Source organism: Papilio polytes, unplaced genomic scaffold (assembly GCF_000836215.1).
Source record: "Papilio polytes unplaced genomic scaffold, Ppol_1.0 DF821400.1, whole genome shotgun sequence".
Lineage (NCBI taxonomy): Eukaryota > Metazoa > Arthropoda > Insecta > Lepidoptera > Papilionidae > Papilio > Papilio polytes.
Genome location: NW_013527804.1, coordinates 4,485,699 through 4,505,638, shown reverse-complemented (window position 1 = coordinate 4,505,638; position 19,940 = coordinate 4,485,699). Strand labels below are relative to the sequence as shown.

General features: G+C 33.0%; 2 protein-coding genes across 2 annotated transcripts; one reads left to right on the top strand and one right to left on the bottom strand.

Annotated features, from left to right (window-relative positions):
- The first annotated feature begins 8,884 nt into the window (after positions 1-8,884).
- LOC106108758 (mitochondrial genome maintenance exonuclease 1-like) lies at positions 8,885-14,169 on the top strand. Its single transcript, XM_013290018.1, has 5 exons — positions 8,885-9,218; positions 9,519-9,956; positions 11,859-12,072; positions 12,633-12,975; positions 13,866-14,169. The coding sequence occupies exons 1-4, from the start codon at positions 9,020-9,022 to the stop codon at positions 12,967-12,969; spliced, it is 1,188 nt and encodes a 395-aa protein (XP_013145472.1). The 5' UTR covers positions 8,885-9,019; the 3' UTR covers positions 12,970-12,975; positions 13,866-14,169.
- Positions 14,170-14,815: 646 nt separating this feature from the next.
- LOC106108990 (secretory phospholipase A2 receptor-like) lies at positions 14,816-18,870 on the bottom strand. The gene is given in 6 exon segments (XM_013290370.1): positions 14,816-15,190; positions 16,719-16,940; positions 17,307-17,456; positions 17,459-17,476; positions 17,992-18,267; positions 18,773-18,870. Coding segments are annotated over 6 exon segments (831 nt in total). The 5' UTR covers positions 18,807-18,870; the 3' UTR covers positions 14,816-15,059.
- Positions 18,871-19,940: the final 1,070 nt, after the last annotated feature.

The following is a 19,940-nucleotide window of genomic DNA, read 5'->3' as shown; positions in this document are numbered from 1 at the left end:
GTATATATATAATACAATTAGAGGAAATATATTTTAATTTCACTTCTTAAAATTAATAAATAATAGTAAATTTTCCTTTTGTTTCAAAAATGTATAACTTTGTAAGGGAAGTCCTTGGCTACTTAAAAACAGGAATCCTAGTTAAGTAGTCAAGGCAACATTGATTTATGTAATTAACATTAGAGAGCAATAAAGATATTTTATTCATTATTATAAAGCATGCAGTGTAAAGTTTAATTTGTGTACAAAGGTGTAAAAGTACTGGATAGTAGACTTTGAAATACTCTAATTTGCAAGTGGAACACCGCATTGGGGTCAATGCCCGTGGGATGCTGCATTAATTATGCGCACACCTGCAAATCCCTGCCGATTGCAGTTTCATTAAGATGAGTGGCCGATATTAATGAACTGACTGATTTGATTTGAATTTACGCTATTAAAATTAACGTATCTAGAGCTGTGAGAAAACAATTGGTACCGTTTTATATAGTACTAGTTGTTGATAGCGACTTCGCCCGCGTGAAATTAAAAAAAATAGCCTATGTTATTCACAGATAAATTATCTTTCTAACGGTGAAAGAATTTTTAAAATTGGCCAAGTAGTTTTTGAGTTACTTCAATACATACAAAATTACAAACCTTTTAAGAATAAAGAAGTCCTTGCCTTGGGGGTACTTCCATCGGCTTTACATCACTTGGTAGTGTGCGCAAAAAACTGTTTTATGTTTTGTCAAATAAGGCAAGATTTAACATGTGATATGCTAGTAAACATTGCTTTAAATGAAATGTCATTTGGATAACGTAGACATCATACGAAAATGACATATCAGGTCGTGAAAATGTAGTTATCAGAATTTCTAATGCTGTAACGTGTCAGTTGTTTTGACCTAATTATGTCGTTCTAATTTGCCTTTCGTCGAAAAGCGTCGATGGCTCAGTGGTTTAAGCACTTGACTTGTAATCTACAGGTCTTGGGTTCGAATCCCGCCATGTACCAATGTAATTTCCGATTTTTCGAATTTTCATATGTACTTAATTTACCCGACATTCTTACGGCGAAGGAAAACATCGTGATGCAACCTGCACATATCGGTGAAGAAATTCAAAGAGATGTGTCAAGTCAACCAACCCGCACTGGGCCAGCGTGTTTAACTATGGCCCAGTCACCCCTTACTCAGGGTAGGCTCCGAACCCCTCGGTAGGGACGTATAGTGAAGCTGGTGATAATGAATTTGCCTTTAGGTTATTTAGTTTTATCTTAATTATGGTTTTTAAAACCAAGATTCAAACGAATTAGCGTTAAATATTGTATGATAGTAATACTTATACTAGCTTTCGCCCGCGACTCCGTCCGCGAGGAATTAAAAAAAAAAACAAAAGTGAATAGCCTATGTGTTCTTCCAAACTATCCTCTACATCCATACCAAATTTCATCGAAATCCATTCAGCCGTTTAGGCTACAAACTCCAACAAACATCTATCCATCCATCCATCTAAACTTTCGCATTTATAATATTAGTATGATTATGCACTTAGAAAATTAGAAAAAATAATATGCATGTAGAGTAAGCTGCAAAATTAATAAATTGAATCGTAAATCCGCAAGTCAGAACTGGTGTTAAGTTTCAAGTACAATTCGATTATAACTTAATATGCGAACTAACGCTAACTTGCTTAGTGCTTACCAAGCGGTTTACTAGCGACTATGACAATATGGAGGAAAATTAATTTACAACGTGGGTCTATGATTTATTAAATAAAATGGAAACCTTGCTAAGATAATTTAAGTTAATTATATGAATACACGAGCATTTTAATAAAATCTATTATATCGATTGCATCGGGAACATGACGTAATTGTGTCACACTTTATTTTTTAATTACACTCTTCTAGACAGTCTTTTAATAAATAACAATATAAATAAAAATACATAACTGTGAAAAAACTGATTAGAGATTTTTTAATATAATATAATGTGGCAAACGAGCAAGCGGCTACTTGAATCCACCGAAATGGAAAGCGGCCGCTGCCCAATCCGCAATTGCAGATGCGTTGCTTACCCTAAATTGACGGAGGAGGAGACGCGCATAAAGAGGACATTTCTCCTTCCTATGCGTCTCCTCCACCGTCAAATCCACTTTTCCTTCCCTTCCTCTTAGGAAAAGGGTGGAATTATTTATGTTTGTATAAAAATCGATTAGAAAGACAAAAAGATTATGAAATTATACATAAGCATTTGAGCATTAGAACATAAAGATAATATTTTTGTCTAAAAAGTTTCTTTAAAACTGTTGTAGGACAACATCTACTACAATGAACACAAGTTTATTCTGTTATAATGTTAGAAATTTTACCAACAGTAAAGTTAATAAAATTTTAATACGGTAAACTCATGAAACATTCCTATGAACGCTTGTTTAAAATTTAGAACAAATAAAGTCTAGCTGCTAAAATGTTTGGTCTGTTCCGAGGCCAGAATAACGTTTAATATTTAATCAGAACCTAGACTTGGACGTCAACGGAAGTTGCGTCATACATTTTTTAATATAGCTTTACTGTTGTTATAGAATAAGTATTGTGTAGTCATACCTAGGCCATCAAAGAAATAAATTATAATGCAGACTTCATTAGTCATTAAGTCATTCATTCTTCTAACTAGCTTTTGCCCGCGACTCCGTCCGCGTGGAATTAAAAAAACCAAAAAACCAAAAATTTCATCGAGATCTGTTCAGCCGTTCAGGCTACAAACTCTAACAAACATACATCCATCCATCTAAACTTTCGCATCTTACTAATATTATAAAAGCGAAAGTTTAGATGGATGGATGGATGGATAGATGGATGTTTGTTAACATTTGTAGCCTAAACGGCAGAACGGATCTCCATGAAATTTGGCACAGGTTTAGAGCATAGTCTGGAAGAACACATCCATCATCAAGATCCCACGAATACATAGTTCATCGTACATTACAGTTCCTATGGGATTCATTAATTTACTTTTTTAATGATTACTCGGTCATTCTGCAACGGTTCAACATATCCTTTTGAAATCCGGCACAGATATAAAACAAAGTCTGGAGTACACATGAGATGAGGTTCATCCCAGAGAAATGCCCGGTTCCCGAGGGATACGTAGTTTTTTGTTATTTATATAGTTCGTATGTTTTCTAATACCACGCGGACGAAGTCGCGGGCAACACCTCGTTTATAAAATTAGTAAGAAGATATGCAAATTAAAAGTCATTATTTGTAATATGCAAATCTAAATTATCTATTCTATTACTAGGACACCTTTATGTACAATCGCGATAATCCGCGGTGTGCCATTTATATGCCATGTTCCTCTCAATGAGGTAAACTCCACCTCTTACAAAATAATCAATTGGGTAGCAGTGAGGACAAACGATGTAATAATAATAAAAAGCCGTCTGCTGCGGACCGAAATTTATTTATCTAGACATATTACAAAGATGCATTGGTTTTACACATATAAAACGTTCAAATTACTGTAGTTTTTTAGTTGCAACACCATCAGATTTCCCGATTGTACTTAATATCATAAATAAGATGGCGTAAATGACGAGAGGAAAGTGAGTATGCCTTTTCATACATTTATAAAAATACTACAAATTTTTAAACATCCCTGAGCTATGTCTTATAAAGGATTTCTCGTACATTTCAAGTTATTGTACAAGATTCTTTATGAAATTCTGAGATATCATGTAATAAGCTACTCAAAAGAATATTTTTGTTGAACCTTGATTTCAAATGAAAATTTACGTAACCCTTCGTTCGAAAGAGAAAAGGTTTTACGGCGATCCTACGTAATATGAAGAGAGAATGTCAAAGAATAAAATAAAGGTAATTCGTAAAAAAACTATCTTTATACATTTAAACTGAACATTTATATGAAAACAGTGACTTTAGAATGTAGTATGAGGTTGGCATTTTGTGATATTTTAAAACAATTCACGTCATTTTAAAATCTACAATATGTTTGAAGTAATACTTTTATCGTAATTTTATAAGACAAATCCCAATTAAAAGAAGGACGATGAAATGGGATAAATAGCAAGGGGAATAATTAAAATAATGAGAGAATTTTTAAATGAGTGCGTCCCGCTCCGAGCTGTACACTCATTATTGAGGCACTCGGGAAAATAATTGACGGCAATTATGATTTTCTAAAGTAAAAAAAAATCAGTGTCTGTTAAGAAATTAAATAATCTGCCAATTTGTATTTGATACCTATATAGTATATCATTATTTGTATTAGTTAAGTAGTATAGGATTTAGTCTGTTTTAGGCCCAAGTATATGCATTGTAACAGAATTTATCATTCGAGGATGCATCGTGGGGGAAATCTAGTAAGATGTACAAAATGTTTCACATGTAAACCACGCCTTAGTACCTGTCGAATAACTTTTCACGGTACGTGAGGGGATTTCCCTCTTTTTTGTCTCTTATATCTTGAACACCTGGTACCTATTTTTCTTACTTACCTGACGTGAACCCAGGCATCCTAATATTAGTTCCGGAAACGTGTCGCCGTCTGCTCGTAAATCTTTTATATTGCTCTAACCTCAAAATGTTCCTGCTATCTTATGTTTGTGATAAACAAGTATCGTTAAAATTATTGAAGATTCTTCTTGTAACATCCATATTACGTTTAAGTTAAATTCATTCATAAGTAACATTCCCATTAGATCTAATTTGCAATGACAGGCGTTGTTAGCCGATAATTCAAACTAGGATAAACGGTGACATACTATTTATTAGTCTTTTTCGGAGTAGTAATATCTATATTACATTTTGCGATTCTCTAGAGGGGGATGTGCTCTTTCACCCACCCTGGCGATACCCTTGCATATTACCCAACAATTGCTAAGTTCATTACTAAAGACTAGTTGTTGTTAGCGACTTCTTCCACATAGATTTTTAATAGTTAAAGAACTTTTAAAATCGCAGTTTTTGAGTTATGTTAATTGAGATATAGAAGTAAAGATTGAAAAAAAAACTCTTAATTACCTTCATAAGCCAGCCAGTTATCAAAGTTGTTAGAGTTACCAAAGTTGGTGATATTATTACAGGCTTAAAAAATACAAAACTTTTCACTTTATAAGTTCGTACGTAATGCAGTGTTCGTGTATAGACGAAAAGTTTTAATAGTAATGCAGGAAGACCGTTCCAGGTGATTGTCACGACCCAAAATAATGGTGGAATCTGCTTAAGTACAAAAGTTCATATTATCAACGGAACTATTGCAGAAAGTTTGCACCCAGTTGGAAATTGTTGAAGTACAAAGTTGATGTACGTGATTAATTTAGAGAATCAAAAAAATACTACACATTTTAAACTGATTTTTAATACTTTTTCTAATATGTTATAGAATAGATGTATATCTATACTATTATGATAAAGCGTAAACACACACTTCTTTGTTGCCTAAGATGTCAGCAAAAAGGCCTACACTTACGTCACGCTTTAGGCTATATACTTTCACGCCATTAAACTTAGGAGGTCAATATTTTGGATAAAAACCCTAATGTGGGAAAGAGACCATAACTTGCTGCCAACATCAAGGAAGCAAGGCTGCCATGGTTTGTCATCGTTATGTCATTTTGACATTTACAATTGATAATTTGACACATGTGAACAATAAAATAAATTTTTCATAATTTTATGCAGATGAAGTCGCACGGGAACAGCTAGTATAGAATATATAGAATGTCCAGAATAGAAGACGAAATTTCCGAAACAAGTCGACTTTCTCAATAACCATGGTCTGGTATATCTTTAGAACATTTAATCCTAAAAAAAAGTTATCACAGTTAGTGGACCACAGCCAATCCTTTATTAAAGCGATTAGTTTTGTCTAAATTTATTTTATTATTTTCTTTTTATAATTAACATGTCTCTGTCTGGCTGGCTCATGTATATGATTGAAATAAAAAAAAAGTTAAATACGTACTGATAAATAATTTATATGCTTAATAACAAATAACATACTTAAATATTTTATTTATTACTAGCTGTTTGCGTGCGGATTCATCCGCGTGAAATTATAAAAACTTGTTTACATTTGTCAAATTCTCAATTGCCAATGTCAAAATGACACGACATGACAAACCTTAGCAATCTTTCTTTCTTGATGTTGGTAGCAACTTATGGTCTCTTTCCCACATTAGGGTTTTTTATCCAAAAAAATTACCTCCTAAGTTTAATGTCGTGAAAATATATAGCCTAAAGCGTGACGTAAGTGTAGGGCTTTTTATTAAAGAAAGGATTATTCAAAAATGTGCTGTAATTGCTGACATCTTAGGCAACAAAGATGTGTGTGTTTACACTTTATTATAATATTATAGATTATTAAACTTGCATCGTATAAACGACCTTTAGTATCCAACTATGAAAATGTGCACCAATTGTTTCACGATTTCAAATGATATAATAATAAAGGACAACTAGAATTAAAATATATGTTTGAAACAAAGCATGTTTTGTGAAGTTCGTACGTGAACCGATTGTTATTCATGACTGTTAGAATTCCTTTTTTCTTTCAGTAAAATTAATGACAAGGGCAAGATTTATAAGAACAATGCTTGATTTATTCTAAGAATTTACTTTTCTTTGATTAAAGTACGCATTACTCATTCCTGCTTACTTCTATCGAGCACACTTTTCCAAAATGGACTATAACGCCATCTAGTGAGCGCTGAAAACCTAAAGAAAAAAGAACCAGAAAAAATTAGGGTCTTTATTGATTATTGTTCGTTTTTAAATAATTGTTTATTCATAGTGTTAGCCGACACGAGTTTGGGAACATCTGCTATAGAATAATTAAAATTTTCCATCTCTAAAAGTGTTACCTCGCCATTTTATATTTTTCTTTTGGTTTTGAAGTGAAACGGATGTTATCTCCGCTATTTTATTCCAATTTCCGGTTGTCTAAAAAGCAATTTTCGTTAATATTTTTTAGTGAATATTTTTCTGATTTTTTGCTTACTTCTTTCAATAAGGTCATAAACTTATCACACACATCAGTTTTTACAGAAAACATTTATGGGATTTACTATTTTATACCTATACTTAGGTAATTGATGTTTTTTAACCTATAAAAATCACGTTCCAAGATTACATGTTAAAAAATCTTTTCTCGTTTCTTGGTTGCTATGACCTTCTAGGGTTTATTTTTAATATCACTATTTTTTTTTATTTATTATAATCAAATAGATTATACACAGTCCAAGTTATGTTTGTAGATATCTTCTAAGCGCATTTTCATGTCCACGGATGCGTTCCGTTTCACAGCATCGTCCCCTCGAGGAAACTTAAATTTGAGAAGTTATATTAGCCAAGTTTCGACAACTATAAGCTCAGCAGACTGATTAAACTTTGTTATAACAAGAAAGTCGTTATCTATACTTATTATAATAAAGCGTAAAAACATACTTCTTGTTTTATGTATGACGAGCTGGTACTCGCGACTTCGTCCTTTAAAATTTATAAATAATTGAAAATATAGCCTATGTTGCTCACTAATAACATAGCTGGTTATTGGTCAAAGATTTGTTTATATCGGCCCAATAGTTTTTGAGTTATTTGAATACATACAAAAATACAACACAAATCTTTCCTCTTTTGCCATTGTGACCGTACATTTATTTATGCGTGACTTTGCATTCAGTGGAACCGCACCTTAAGTCTGACACATTCTTCATTATAAATACGCATGTGGTATTCGCTTACGTTGATTTCGTATACTTTACGCATATCAGTGTATTTACGCACGATTATCTTTCGTTTATTTAATGGAAAACGTTTCGAAGGTTTAACCATTTTTTCCTTAACGAGATGGTTGTTTGAGATTGGATTTTGCCTACAGACAGATTTACTTCTGAACTCGTCAACGGAATTCAATTTATTTTATCTCCCTTTTCGTTATTCTTCGATCTTCAATATTCTTTATTATTATGTTAAACTTACTTGTTCTTATATATTCTTATAATCTTTCATAGATTAACTTGTGCTCTTATAATATTTATTTTCTCTATGGTTTACGTAATTTTACATCAGTTAACTTAATTAAAATTGCACCATATGTACGCTAACCTAAAAATGTAGTTAAGATGAACCATCTCTTCCGCTTTCGGCGCATATTTTTACGATAGTGATGTTACGTTTAGTAAATACAGGAAGTAATCTGTATGCAGTCGGTGCACGGCACAAGATGAAAGAAAACAGAGCAGTCGAGACCACGTGCATTAAAAGATTTAATATTATGATCCTTATTGCAGTGGATAAAGGATACACTTCATGAACATATCGCTCCGATAGATTTTGTTTACGTTCACATCTGCATTCATGATTTTTAACAACATAACTCACGCCTTGTAGGCTATTATGGCTTTCGTCTTTTTCACATTCATGTATCAATATGTGCTAACATTTATGCAAATGCAAAGTAAGTGTTTATATTTTGGCAAAAGTGTGATGTGTAATGTTCATTATATTAATTAAATCTTAATAGTGCCATCTATGTGTTAATTCTTAAGGTATAATTTAAAACTAAAATTCCCAAAGTTATTACAATGTAAGTGTAGATGGCGCAAAATAAAATTGCTTCGTTTGATCACAGAGTACATAATTTTTATAAATATCAATTCAAAATTCCTATTAAATACTTCTTATTATTTTTCTCTTCCTTTTCCTGTCAACTACATGTCCTCTATTCGGATTCTTTAAACATAATTAATTTTACATTGCACTAAATAAGAAAAACGATTATAATTTTTATAATATTTTATATTTAATCTGGATCAAAAAAAATATTTTTATTTTTTTAACTCTATTTAAAAATATTAAAAAGGGCAATTGATTTATTGCTCAATGATTGGCAGAAGGGTTATTTGTCATTTTTTTGAATTAATTTTAATTTCCTATAATTGATAGGTATTGTTTATCGTATGTAAATCTTGCGAATTTTACGAAATATTGTTCTCGAATACGATTTAAGCTATGCTTCGACCGGATCGTATAATAGTCCGTGTTGCGTCTGTGCAAACGAAACTAGATTTTATCCGAACAAAAGTGGTTAAATCGTCTTCTATTTTGAACCCCGCGGAAAAAATAAAACTATACCATAAAGAGAACAAGGAATTGTTCGGACCATTGTTAGACAGGAAGAAACCAAAGAAAACTCGTTTGCAAAAGTCTAGTGAGTATTCCGTGTTTCAGCTCGGTCAACCTTGTAATAAAACACACTTCTCTTTCTATAAAAGTAGTTCCTAGTTCGTACTTCTTGTCTTTGAGACGTTTACTAAGTTGTTTTTGTTTTGTCTCATATTTACGATCAGTCGCACGAGTCTTGTCTGCTAGCCAGGTATTTATTTCATAAACAATGTAGCCGCAATGATTTTGTGCCAATATAAATTATCGAATCATATGACATTACACTGGCGCCTATTAGAGACGCAATCTCGTAGACATTCGCAGATAAATATTCTGTTTGTTCCAGCTAAAAATAGCCAAACGTCACATCAAAACAAGGCGGGAGTATCAAGTGAAAGTTCGCAGAAATTTAGTGTTTCAGAACATGTGCTTCTCCGTTTGAATTACGATCAGACTTTCGGGATTTTTAAAAGGAATATGTGGCAAAATACGAAGAGTTGTATCAACTACGCTGCTGTTTTAATAAACAACAATGTTCTTAGAGGAATAAAAACATTTGCTGTGAGTAATACCGCAAGGAGTTCTGCTGCTGAAACTGGCTATGTTAGTGAAGATAAGATTCTTCAAATTAAACCACATCAAAATGATTTTGCAAAGCAGTATCCATCGGTCACACTGATATTAAATAAAACAATGACAGAAGATTCGAGAATTGCTTTAGAAAAATGGAAGAAGGAACGGATTGCTGAAATGGGTTTGGATGAATTTAATAGATTTTATGAAGGTATGTATTTAAAAACACTGCTTCTTGTGCCCTGATTCATGTAAATACTAGCTTTTCTCCAAAATTCTGACCACACCAGAAAAAACATACAAAAGATAGTATCCTATGGGTTCTTCCTGGTACTATATATGTGCCAATTTATTTGCAATCAATTGAACCATTTAGACATACTTTAGCATTTTTAACATCAGTAAGATAACAGTATATAATATACTAGCTATTGCTCGTGACTACATCCTCATGAAATAATAAAATAATTAAAAATATAGTCTATGTTACTTACTGATAACATAGCTTTTTAATGGTGCAAGAATTTTTGAAATCGGTCCAGTAGTTTTTGAGTTATTTCAATACATACAAAAATACCAAATACAAATCTTTCCTCTTTATAATATAAGTATAGATAATTGTGAAATAAAAATAATTAGTATTCATACATTTTTGTACTTTGTTATAGTACAATAAAGCTTGCATATATGATATAGTTTGCAAATGTCAGCTGCAAAAGTTATCCTAAAAAAATGTAGTTATTTTTTTGTTACGGTATTTAGATATAGGTGACTCTGGTATAATTTTTGCCAGATTTGAGATCTAGTCTTTAATTAAATTGGTATGAGTAGGAAACACCTTGATTTCGATCTCTTGCTCTCCTTGCTTTGATTTCTTAAGTAAAAGTCCACATAAGTATACTGTATGACACTTGATATAAATGTCAACTAGAGTCATTAATAAGCTGTTATCAGTCAGTCACATAGGCAACCCTTTTTATTATATTTTAACAAGTTGTTGCCCGCGACTTTGTGTGCTTGGTATTAGAAAACATACAAATTATGTAAATTACAAAAAGCTATGTATCCCTCGGGAACCGGACATTTATCGGGGATGAAGCTTATCCCATGTGTACTCCAGACTTTGTTTAATATCTGTGCCAAATTTCAATAAGATACGTTGAACTGTTGCAGAATGATCAAGTAAACATTAAACTAAATTAATGAATCCCACAGGAACTGTAACTATTCCCGGGATAAAAAGTAGCCTATGTGTTCTTCCAGATTATGCTCTAAACCTGTGCCAAATTTCATAGAGATCCGTTCAGCTGTTTAGTACAAATGCTAACAAATATCCATCCATCCATCCATCTAAACTTTCACATTTATAACATTGGTAATAAGTAAGTAACATTAGTAAGATTTCATGTGAACATAGTCTCAAGCAACAGCTAGTCATTGATAAAAATAAACAAAGATTGGAGTTATCTATTTTATCAAAAGAAAAACAAAACACTATAATCCAAAGGAATTTTATCAAAACATTGCTAAGATAAAGCATTGTTTAGGTCAAGAAAGGTCAAGGTTATTGGTGGTAGGCAACATTTAAAAAAAGATTTATGTAATCAAGCTTGATATTCATAAAATGAGTTTTTTTTTCAAGATTTCTTAATGTAATGTGCAAAATGCATAAGTTCATATGTAATATAATGAAATTAATTTCAAGTTTTAAATCAGTATGATGTAATATTTTCAAATGTATCTAAAACATCTTTTATGTTATGAAAACAGGTTACTATGTGAATCAATCCATAACAAGTTTCATATTATTTGCTTCAAGTTCATGTAGATTAAATTATTATATAAATTTTAAAGCAACCATTTTTAAACTATTAAGGGTCTGTCCCACCAAATCAGATTATATTCCCTTATCTGACAGTGACATCATTTGTAAGCTATCTGAGCCTCAGCCAGTGGTGGTACAGGCTCTTATTATTAACATTTAGGAAGATAAAGGAAGAGATATGGGAAGATTAAAGAAAGTATAGGAAATTCTTTGCTTTCCTATAATTTCTTTGATTGTATGAAAGAGGATATTCAGATGTATTTAAAGGTTTTTGTATATATTTCACAGCACAATTAGCTCTTGGTACTAAATTCCATAGTACATTGAAGAATTATTTTACGCAGCCGCGTAGTCAACTACGAATTGACAAGGATGTGGAACCAGTGTGGGTGTCCGTGGGTGAGGTACTGAAGAGCATATCATCACCTAAAGCTATTGAATCTAATGTTGTACATCCTGTATTGAAGTACAGAGGGATATTTGATGCTATTGCCGATTATGAGTAAGTGTTACTTCTTTTTTTAATGAATAGTGGGCCCTAATTGTTATTTTGATGATTTCGCCAATGTCAAGAAGATAATTGAAAGTATGAAAAGCAAGAATAAAATTTTGAATTATAGCTAAGGTGGCAAGACTCTCAGTTACACCAAAAATAAATACTTCACTTGAGTGAGAAGGAGCTACCTTTTGTCACAATTTTGTACTATTATGTCTAGAATGAGTCTGTGTCATGCTTTTGTTTCCTTCACAAATGTTTATTTTCTATTCTATTCTCTTCTGCCCCCCTTGCCGAAGTGATTTTCGATTAGCGATGCCGATGTCGCTAGTAGAATTGACAAAATGTGTCAAAATGAATATGTGACAAGCATGTGACTTATCATATGTTATTGTCAGTTTCATACATTTTTAAATCTTCAATCAACGATAGCCATAGTTACTTTATCTAAGGGGGCAGTTCTGTTCTGTTCTGCTCCATTCTATTCTTTTTTGTGGCCCTGCATTGAAACGCATAGGGAAAGCTCAGTACATTGTTTTTTCAACATTGTATTTTTAAATTTCCAGGGACAGGCCTACACTAATTGAATGGAAGAAATCAGATAAGCATAAGAAAGCGATATCTTTAACTTATGACAATCCAGTTCAGTTGGCAGCATATTTTGGTGCGGTCTGTAATGATCTGAATTACAAACATTTAAATGTACGGGATGCACTGTTAGTGATAGCTTACACTGATGGGTCTAAAGCCGATGTCTTTCATCTGTCCACTGACAAACTGAGGGAGCACTGGGCCCAGTGGCTGATCAGATTAGAGGAGTATACAAAGAAATATAATGATGATTCCGAAAAGTTACTCAAAGGTGGGAAAAGATTATTCGAAGAGGATATCGGGAATCTCTAAATATTGGTGAGTTCATTTTTTATTGATGTAAGGTTTAATTTAAATAAAAATAGGTAGGAGAAGACAATTATGATCTGAAAGACAATATTTCTGTAGAATACACTGTTAATATAAATGCGAAAGTTTGGATGGATGGATGTTTGTTAGAATTTAACTCCATGGTTCAATGTATACCCATGAAATTAGGCACATATGTAGTCTGGAAGTACATGCTAGTTATCAAGTTTATTTTTCATTCCGCGATGCATTAAACTTGATAGCTGTGTTAGAACCTGTAAAAAATAAACTTATGATATCTCTATAGCTAATAATGTCATAAAGAGGAAATATTTGTATTTTTGTATGTATTGAATTAATTAAAAAAATAACTGGACCGATTTTAAAATTTCTTGCACCATTAAAAAGCTATGTTATCTCTTAGTAACATAGGCTATATTTTTATTCACGCGGGCGATGTCGCGAGCAACAGCTAGATTTTAAATATTTTTGACGGAGGTAATTTTTTTTACGCCATTATCACAGGGGTGCATATTTTTTGCGCGTATGTATGTGGATTTGTTTGTTACGGCCTAGATCCAAAACGACTGAATCGATTTTGAAGAATGAGGTGTTATTCGATTCTCCTCCAGACTAAATATTCGAATAAAATAAAATGTTTTTGCTATTTTGAGTGTAAAGTAAAAGAATATCATTAGAAAATAATACATATTGTATAGATTTCCTATAATTTAATGTAATAAAAAAATCGATTCCATAATAATTGAATAATCGATAACGATTTTTGTAGAAGAGAAAAATATTTTCCTTCAGCATGAAAGGTTTAAAGGATGTCACAGGGTCTGGTTTTTTTATTTCAACACTGCCTTATTTTAATATGTATCATTTTGTATTTCTAGCATAAAGTCGAGAATAATGTTGGAGTGAAGATGAAAATTGACTGAATTAAACGAAGATTGATTCGTGACATTTCAATTATGTGTATTGATGGAAATGTATAGAAATTAGCATTTCTTAGTTTGTATAATTAATTTTAAATTGTCTCCGATATGCTTTTTGTTATGTAAAAAATATTTTATTCGAATTAGTCATATGTTTTGCCAAATATAAAAAAAAATGCTATATAGATTATACTATTGTTAAATGATTCACTAAATTCAATTAAAAATATAACTAACCATTGGAGTGCCATAATTTTAATTGACTTCCAAAAATGAGGTTCTCAATTTGTCTGTATTTTTGTTTATTCAAAATATTTACTCTATGATACTGTTAATTTTTTGCAATATAAAAAAATATACATGTGAAAAAAATAGAAGTATATTTTTATTAGAATCGGTCATCAGGTAAAGTTGTATCTGTTAACGAAGTTTCAATAAATATTAGATAATAACTGTTCGATGTAGTATTTTTCGACAGGATGGGAAGAGGAAGTGGATTTGACAGTGGAGGAGACGCATAGGAAGGGGAAATGTCCTCTTTATGTGCGTCTTCTCCGTCGGATAAGGGTAAGCAACGCATCTGCAATTGCGGATGTCTATTTTGGCGGATTCAGGTGACCGGGTGCTCGTTTGCCACCTTATGTTATAAAAAAATAAAAAAGTACCTATATTAAGAAATATTCCACAGACTCTTAAAGAAAAATAGATAAAATACTGCAGTGTTATTTCACGGTAAGATTCTATTGATATTCTATTTTTAAGAAAAATTTAGATGGTTGTATGGATGGATTTTTGTTAGAAGTTTTCTCTATAGATGTAATACAATCTGGAAGAACACGTAGTATACTTACTAAGTTTTTTTAATTCCACGCAGACGGAGTGGCGAGCAAAAGCTAGTAATGTTATAGTTTTACAGTTTGTCTAAATAAGCATGATTAGTTTAAAAATTCATTTGACAATTTAGTATTTAAAAAAACCTATATATTTGGTGAGGTATTAAAAAGCACAGGTTATACAATAAGAGGCTTTAGAGGAAATAAGTTAGTTATAGACATAATGTTTATCTAAATTATTTATTTATGATAGAAATGTATGGAAGAGCAGCACATACTGTGCCGACCCTTTGCAGGGACAAGGGCAGGTTGATGATGTTTATATTCTGTTGTTGACGTCCATTTCACATATAAAAAATCTGTCATCTTCACAGCCAACTGCAATTATTTCATTGTTATTGGATACACATGAGCAATCACCATTTCGTGAGGTAATTGTAATTTTTTGCCCTGTAAGGGTAAGAAAAATTGTCAAATAAAATTAAAATGCACTGAAATGACAAAACAATTTCGTGAATAACATGGTAAAACTGAGAAGTCCATTCTTAAAGTGTATATTGTAAAATAAATGTTATTTTTAAGTCCGAATTATTAATTTTATAAATTACTAGGCGTTTCTGTGCCGCTTCATCTGCGAAGGATTATAAACACTTCGTTTTTGTTAACGTTTGTAAAACTTTTAATAGCAAAAGACAAAATTCTTATGTACAATTGGCTACCAAGGCCTTTGCCATTGGGTAACATTTAGATGACAGGGATATCCGAATAATACAGAACCTGTATTGGAACCAACGAGCTAATGTTCGAGTGGAAAATGACGTTACAGATGATGTCGAGATTAAAAGAGGAGTGCGTCAGGGTTGTGTCTTGTCACCAATGCTGTTTAATTTATACTCGGAAGCTATAATGTCAGAAGCATTACATGACCTAGACTGCGGAGTTAAAATAAATGGACGTAATATAAACAACCTTCGTTATGCTGATGACACAGTGCTGATAGCGTCCTCATTACAAGATCTCCAAAAGATTGTCGATCGAGTAAATCTATGTAGCATAAAAGCGGGTCTAAAAATGAATGTTGCCAAGACAAAGCTTATGGTTATATCTCGAAAAGAACTTAACGATGACTGCATAATAGTGAATGGTCAAAAGTTGGAGAGGGTGCGCAAATATAAATACTTGGGTACGTGGCTAAGTGAAGACTGGGAAAGCGACCAAGAAATCAAAACACGTATCGAAGTAGCACGCAATGCATTTGAAAAAATGCGCAAAATCTTTTGCTGCCGCAACATAAAAATACCTTTGCGCGTCCGCCTACTAAAGTGCTATATCTGGCCCATCCTTCTATACGGATCCGAAGCCTGGACAATAAAAGAAGACCTTAGAAAACGTATAGAAGCGTTCGAGATGTGGGCCTATAGGCGCATGTTGGCCATAAGCTGGACTCAGAGAATGACAAACGAGGAGGTTCTGCGACGAGTCCACCAAAAAAGGGAACTTTTGCAGACCATCAAGATGAGAAAAGTATCGTATCTCGGCCACGTGCTCAGGCATGACAGATATGATCTCCTCCAACTCATCTTGATGGGAAAAGTTGCCGGCAAAAGGAGTGTTGGTCGTCGTAAGAAATCGTGGTTACGCAACATCCGAGAGTGGACAAGAATTGCGAGTGCCGCCCAACTGTTTCGCCTCGCAAGAGACAAGGTCAAATTTGGAGAACTGACCGCCAACCTTCGCTAGTCGGAGAGGCACTTTAAGAAGAAGAACATTTACCGTTACCATGAAAATATTGCTACTATTGGCTTGTAATTTTTGCTCCCCTCCTGCATGACATTTTTTCCAATGATTTCATCCACGATATTAAATATACTGTTGCAAGTGTAGGGGTTTTTTATTCAAAAAAGACGATAGACAAACGACAGACGTAGAAGAGACGGATGGATTGTGTGAAAGGTGATATCCAAATCTGGTGACTTACCTCGACTCGAGTAAAAATGATCCCCAAAGATCCTTCGAAAGCCGATGTAATAACAATTATTTTCCTGACTAGGTGGCAAGTATAGATTTCTTATATCATTATTTACCAGGGAGTCCGACAAAACCCCACCTTCCATAATGCAAGTGTGCATGGCGTTTGCCCAAGTGTTCGCATTATCATTAAATTTAAAACATTTTTTTAATGACTTTGAAAATATGTAACCTAAAAACAAAAAAATGTGAATTTAGCCACTAAATTCAGTCTTATCTATACATAAAATAATATTGGAGCGTTTGTACGTTATGTAAGAAAAATATCATGTTACGAGTACTGAAATGTATGAAAAGCATATGTATAATACATTGTTTTATTTTCATTGCTGATACGAGAAACCAATTATTTAAAACGAGTGTAAAACATGCGTCTTATGTCATTGTATCCTATATGCTGTGGGGTTCCATTTGTATCAAAACCATCAAACATTTTGTATAAAGACATTTTTAACTCTTCTTATTCTCAATGCCTGGTCCACACCTAAGCGAATAGCCGAACCTCAGATTTAAAACTGTAATTGTTCTCAAGTTATACCTGAGTCAGCAGTGGGGCAATATTCGTTGTTTAATTTCTTGCAAATATATGGTCTGCTTTGTTCACAGGTGCCCTTTATGTAGGCCCCTGTTTTGACAGACATCAATCCGCATTGTAAGTTTGGCTGGATGCTGCTTGTTCCTTCATATTAAGTTCTGGAATAAAACGTCCTGCGAAAGATTATTTTTATGTACGCGTAATGGATGTTCGAATGTCAAATTCAAATATACTCTACATAATCATGTTACTCGTATATCAACCGACCCGCATTGCATCAGCGTGGTTGACTATGACCTAGTCATCCCTAATTTAGGGTAGGTCCGAGCCCCACTGTTGGAACGTATAATAAACTCGTGGTGTGATGATACTTGGCATAAAAATAAAGGCTAAATTTCAATGTTTAGATGGTTTTTTTTATAGTTTGTAGCCTAAAGTAATGAATGGATGTCGATGAAATTTGGCACATATTTAGATCTTTGATCCCGGAAACAGTAACGATTCATACGAGATACATTGATTCTGTATTTATTTTTAATTTTTACTACATAAATCTGCAACGGTTGATCTTACTGATATACATTGTCTGGAGTAATAACTAACAAATAAACCTTAACCAAGTGAGTAATTAGACCGACAAAAAATTATGTTGGAGGTTTACAGTGAATTGATAATTTGATGTCCTTACCATCGGTTGTTATAAAGTCACCAACACCAAATTCATCTCGGACGCCCACATATATATATTCAATGCCGCTTTGATCGGTTATGTTAGCAATAACCCGCCATTAATTGTCATCGGCGGGGTAAAATAACTGAGCGCCTTCATAATCGCATTTTAAGAAACCTTCCTGCCAAGTTATCTCTCTTTCACCTTCGTGTAATTTATAGAATGCATTATATTCCTCAAAGTAAGTATAATCTCGCCGAAAGAAATTTCTTGATGATGTAACTGTGGCAATGCCTGAAGACAAAATTTAACTATAGTCGCATAAGAAATATATATGCTCTCGCCATTATTGCAATAAATATGGAACTAATCTCTTTGTGTACATTAACACTACGCTATTTGGGCGACCGTCCAGTACGTTGGAATGAAAGGAGGGCCGAAATCGGCGTTGAATCGCGTTGATCGAAAAAAATTGCATGGTACATTATTAAGAACAGTCAGTTAATGAAAGGACCACGGTTGTCAGTTACGCAACGGCAACATTTCTTTTGTAAAATCTACCAGTTGATAGGATAGATGTAACTGCCGCACTTACTCGTATGCATAAAGCGTAATCTGAATTCCTTTTTAGGGAAATTGCTCGGGAAAACGCACGAGAAATTTGACACAGTTTAAGTTTATGTAAAGACGAAGTGCATAAAACTATTTCAATAAAAAATTAAAACAAAGTGCGGCAAATATATTATATTGTTAATATTTATAGTATATTAGTGTATTATATTATTATAAATTTACTTACACAGACAAACGGCAACAAGTACTTTAATAAACATGTTTACGAAATGTACCGGTAGATACTAACTTTGAAGACCTTTGGTTCTTATATAAATATGCTTGCTATCGCCAATTTGTTGAACATTATGCAGAGTGTGGTAATATTATTTTGCAGCAAAAGCAAATTAATTACGTAAAAAAGAAATGAGAAGATTTTTTGGAAATCTGCGAATGGCTTTTTTAAATGAGTAAACTGGCATAAAGCAGGAAAAAATCGATGCAAAAAGATCGTTATCCTTTTCATTCTCTTTGCCATAATGGAGACGAAAACAACAAAACTGTACAATTGATCTTTTCACAAAAAAAAATCTCAATATTAATTATCCACTTGCCTTTATCCCTTACGGAGGGTCGGCTCAGTACTTGTAATATTACTACATTACACTTCTTTCTTAAGCATATCCTTTTTTGCACAATCCATTCACGCTTTCTTCGGTTTTCCTCTACATTTGTAGATATCCACATTTAATCTTAACACTTTCTGGTTTATGTCCCCATCGTATCGTCGCATGACATGTCCATAACCTTTTGCTTCTCAATTTCTCCACCACTGGCGTTACTTTCAAACTTCCTCTAATGTACACATTCTTAACTTTATCCATTCTTGTCACACCACACATCCACCTTAACAAAAAAATCTCATAAAACAACAAATCCTGTCCTCAATTTTGACAAAACTTAGGGAGCATTCCAACACATTGAATACACAATCCTTATCTATTGCCTGGTTTATTTAAAAAAAAAAAATTAAGCTGGCTAATCTATACTGATGTTATAAAGAGGAAAGATTTTTATTTTAGTATTTATTGGAATAACTCAAAAACCACTTGGCGGAATTCAGAAGTTCTTTTACCATTAAAAATATACGAGTACATATCACCGAGTGAAAGGTTTTTACTATTTTTTTTTAATTCCACACGAATGGTTTGTGGACTATAGCTAGACTATACTCGTATCTATTCATATAATAAAATTGGAGTGTCTGTTTGTAATATCAAAAGAAAAATTCCAGATTTAGGGATAATGATGTATTTGCGTTGCTGATAACGCAAGTGGCTTTTATATATTTTTTTTCTGTCTTTCTGTCTGTCTGTCCGCAAGCCGCTTGTTCCGAGTAATCTTCGAAACGGCTG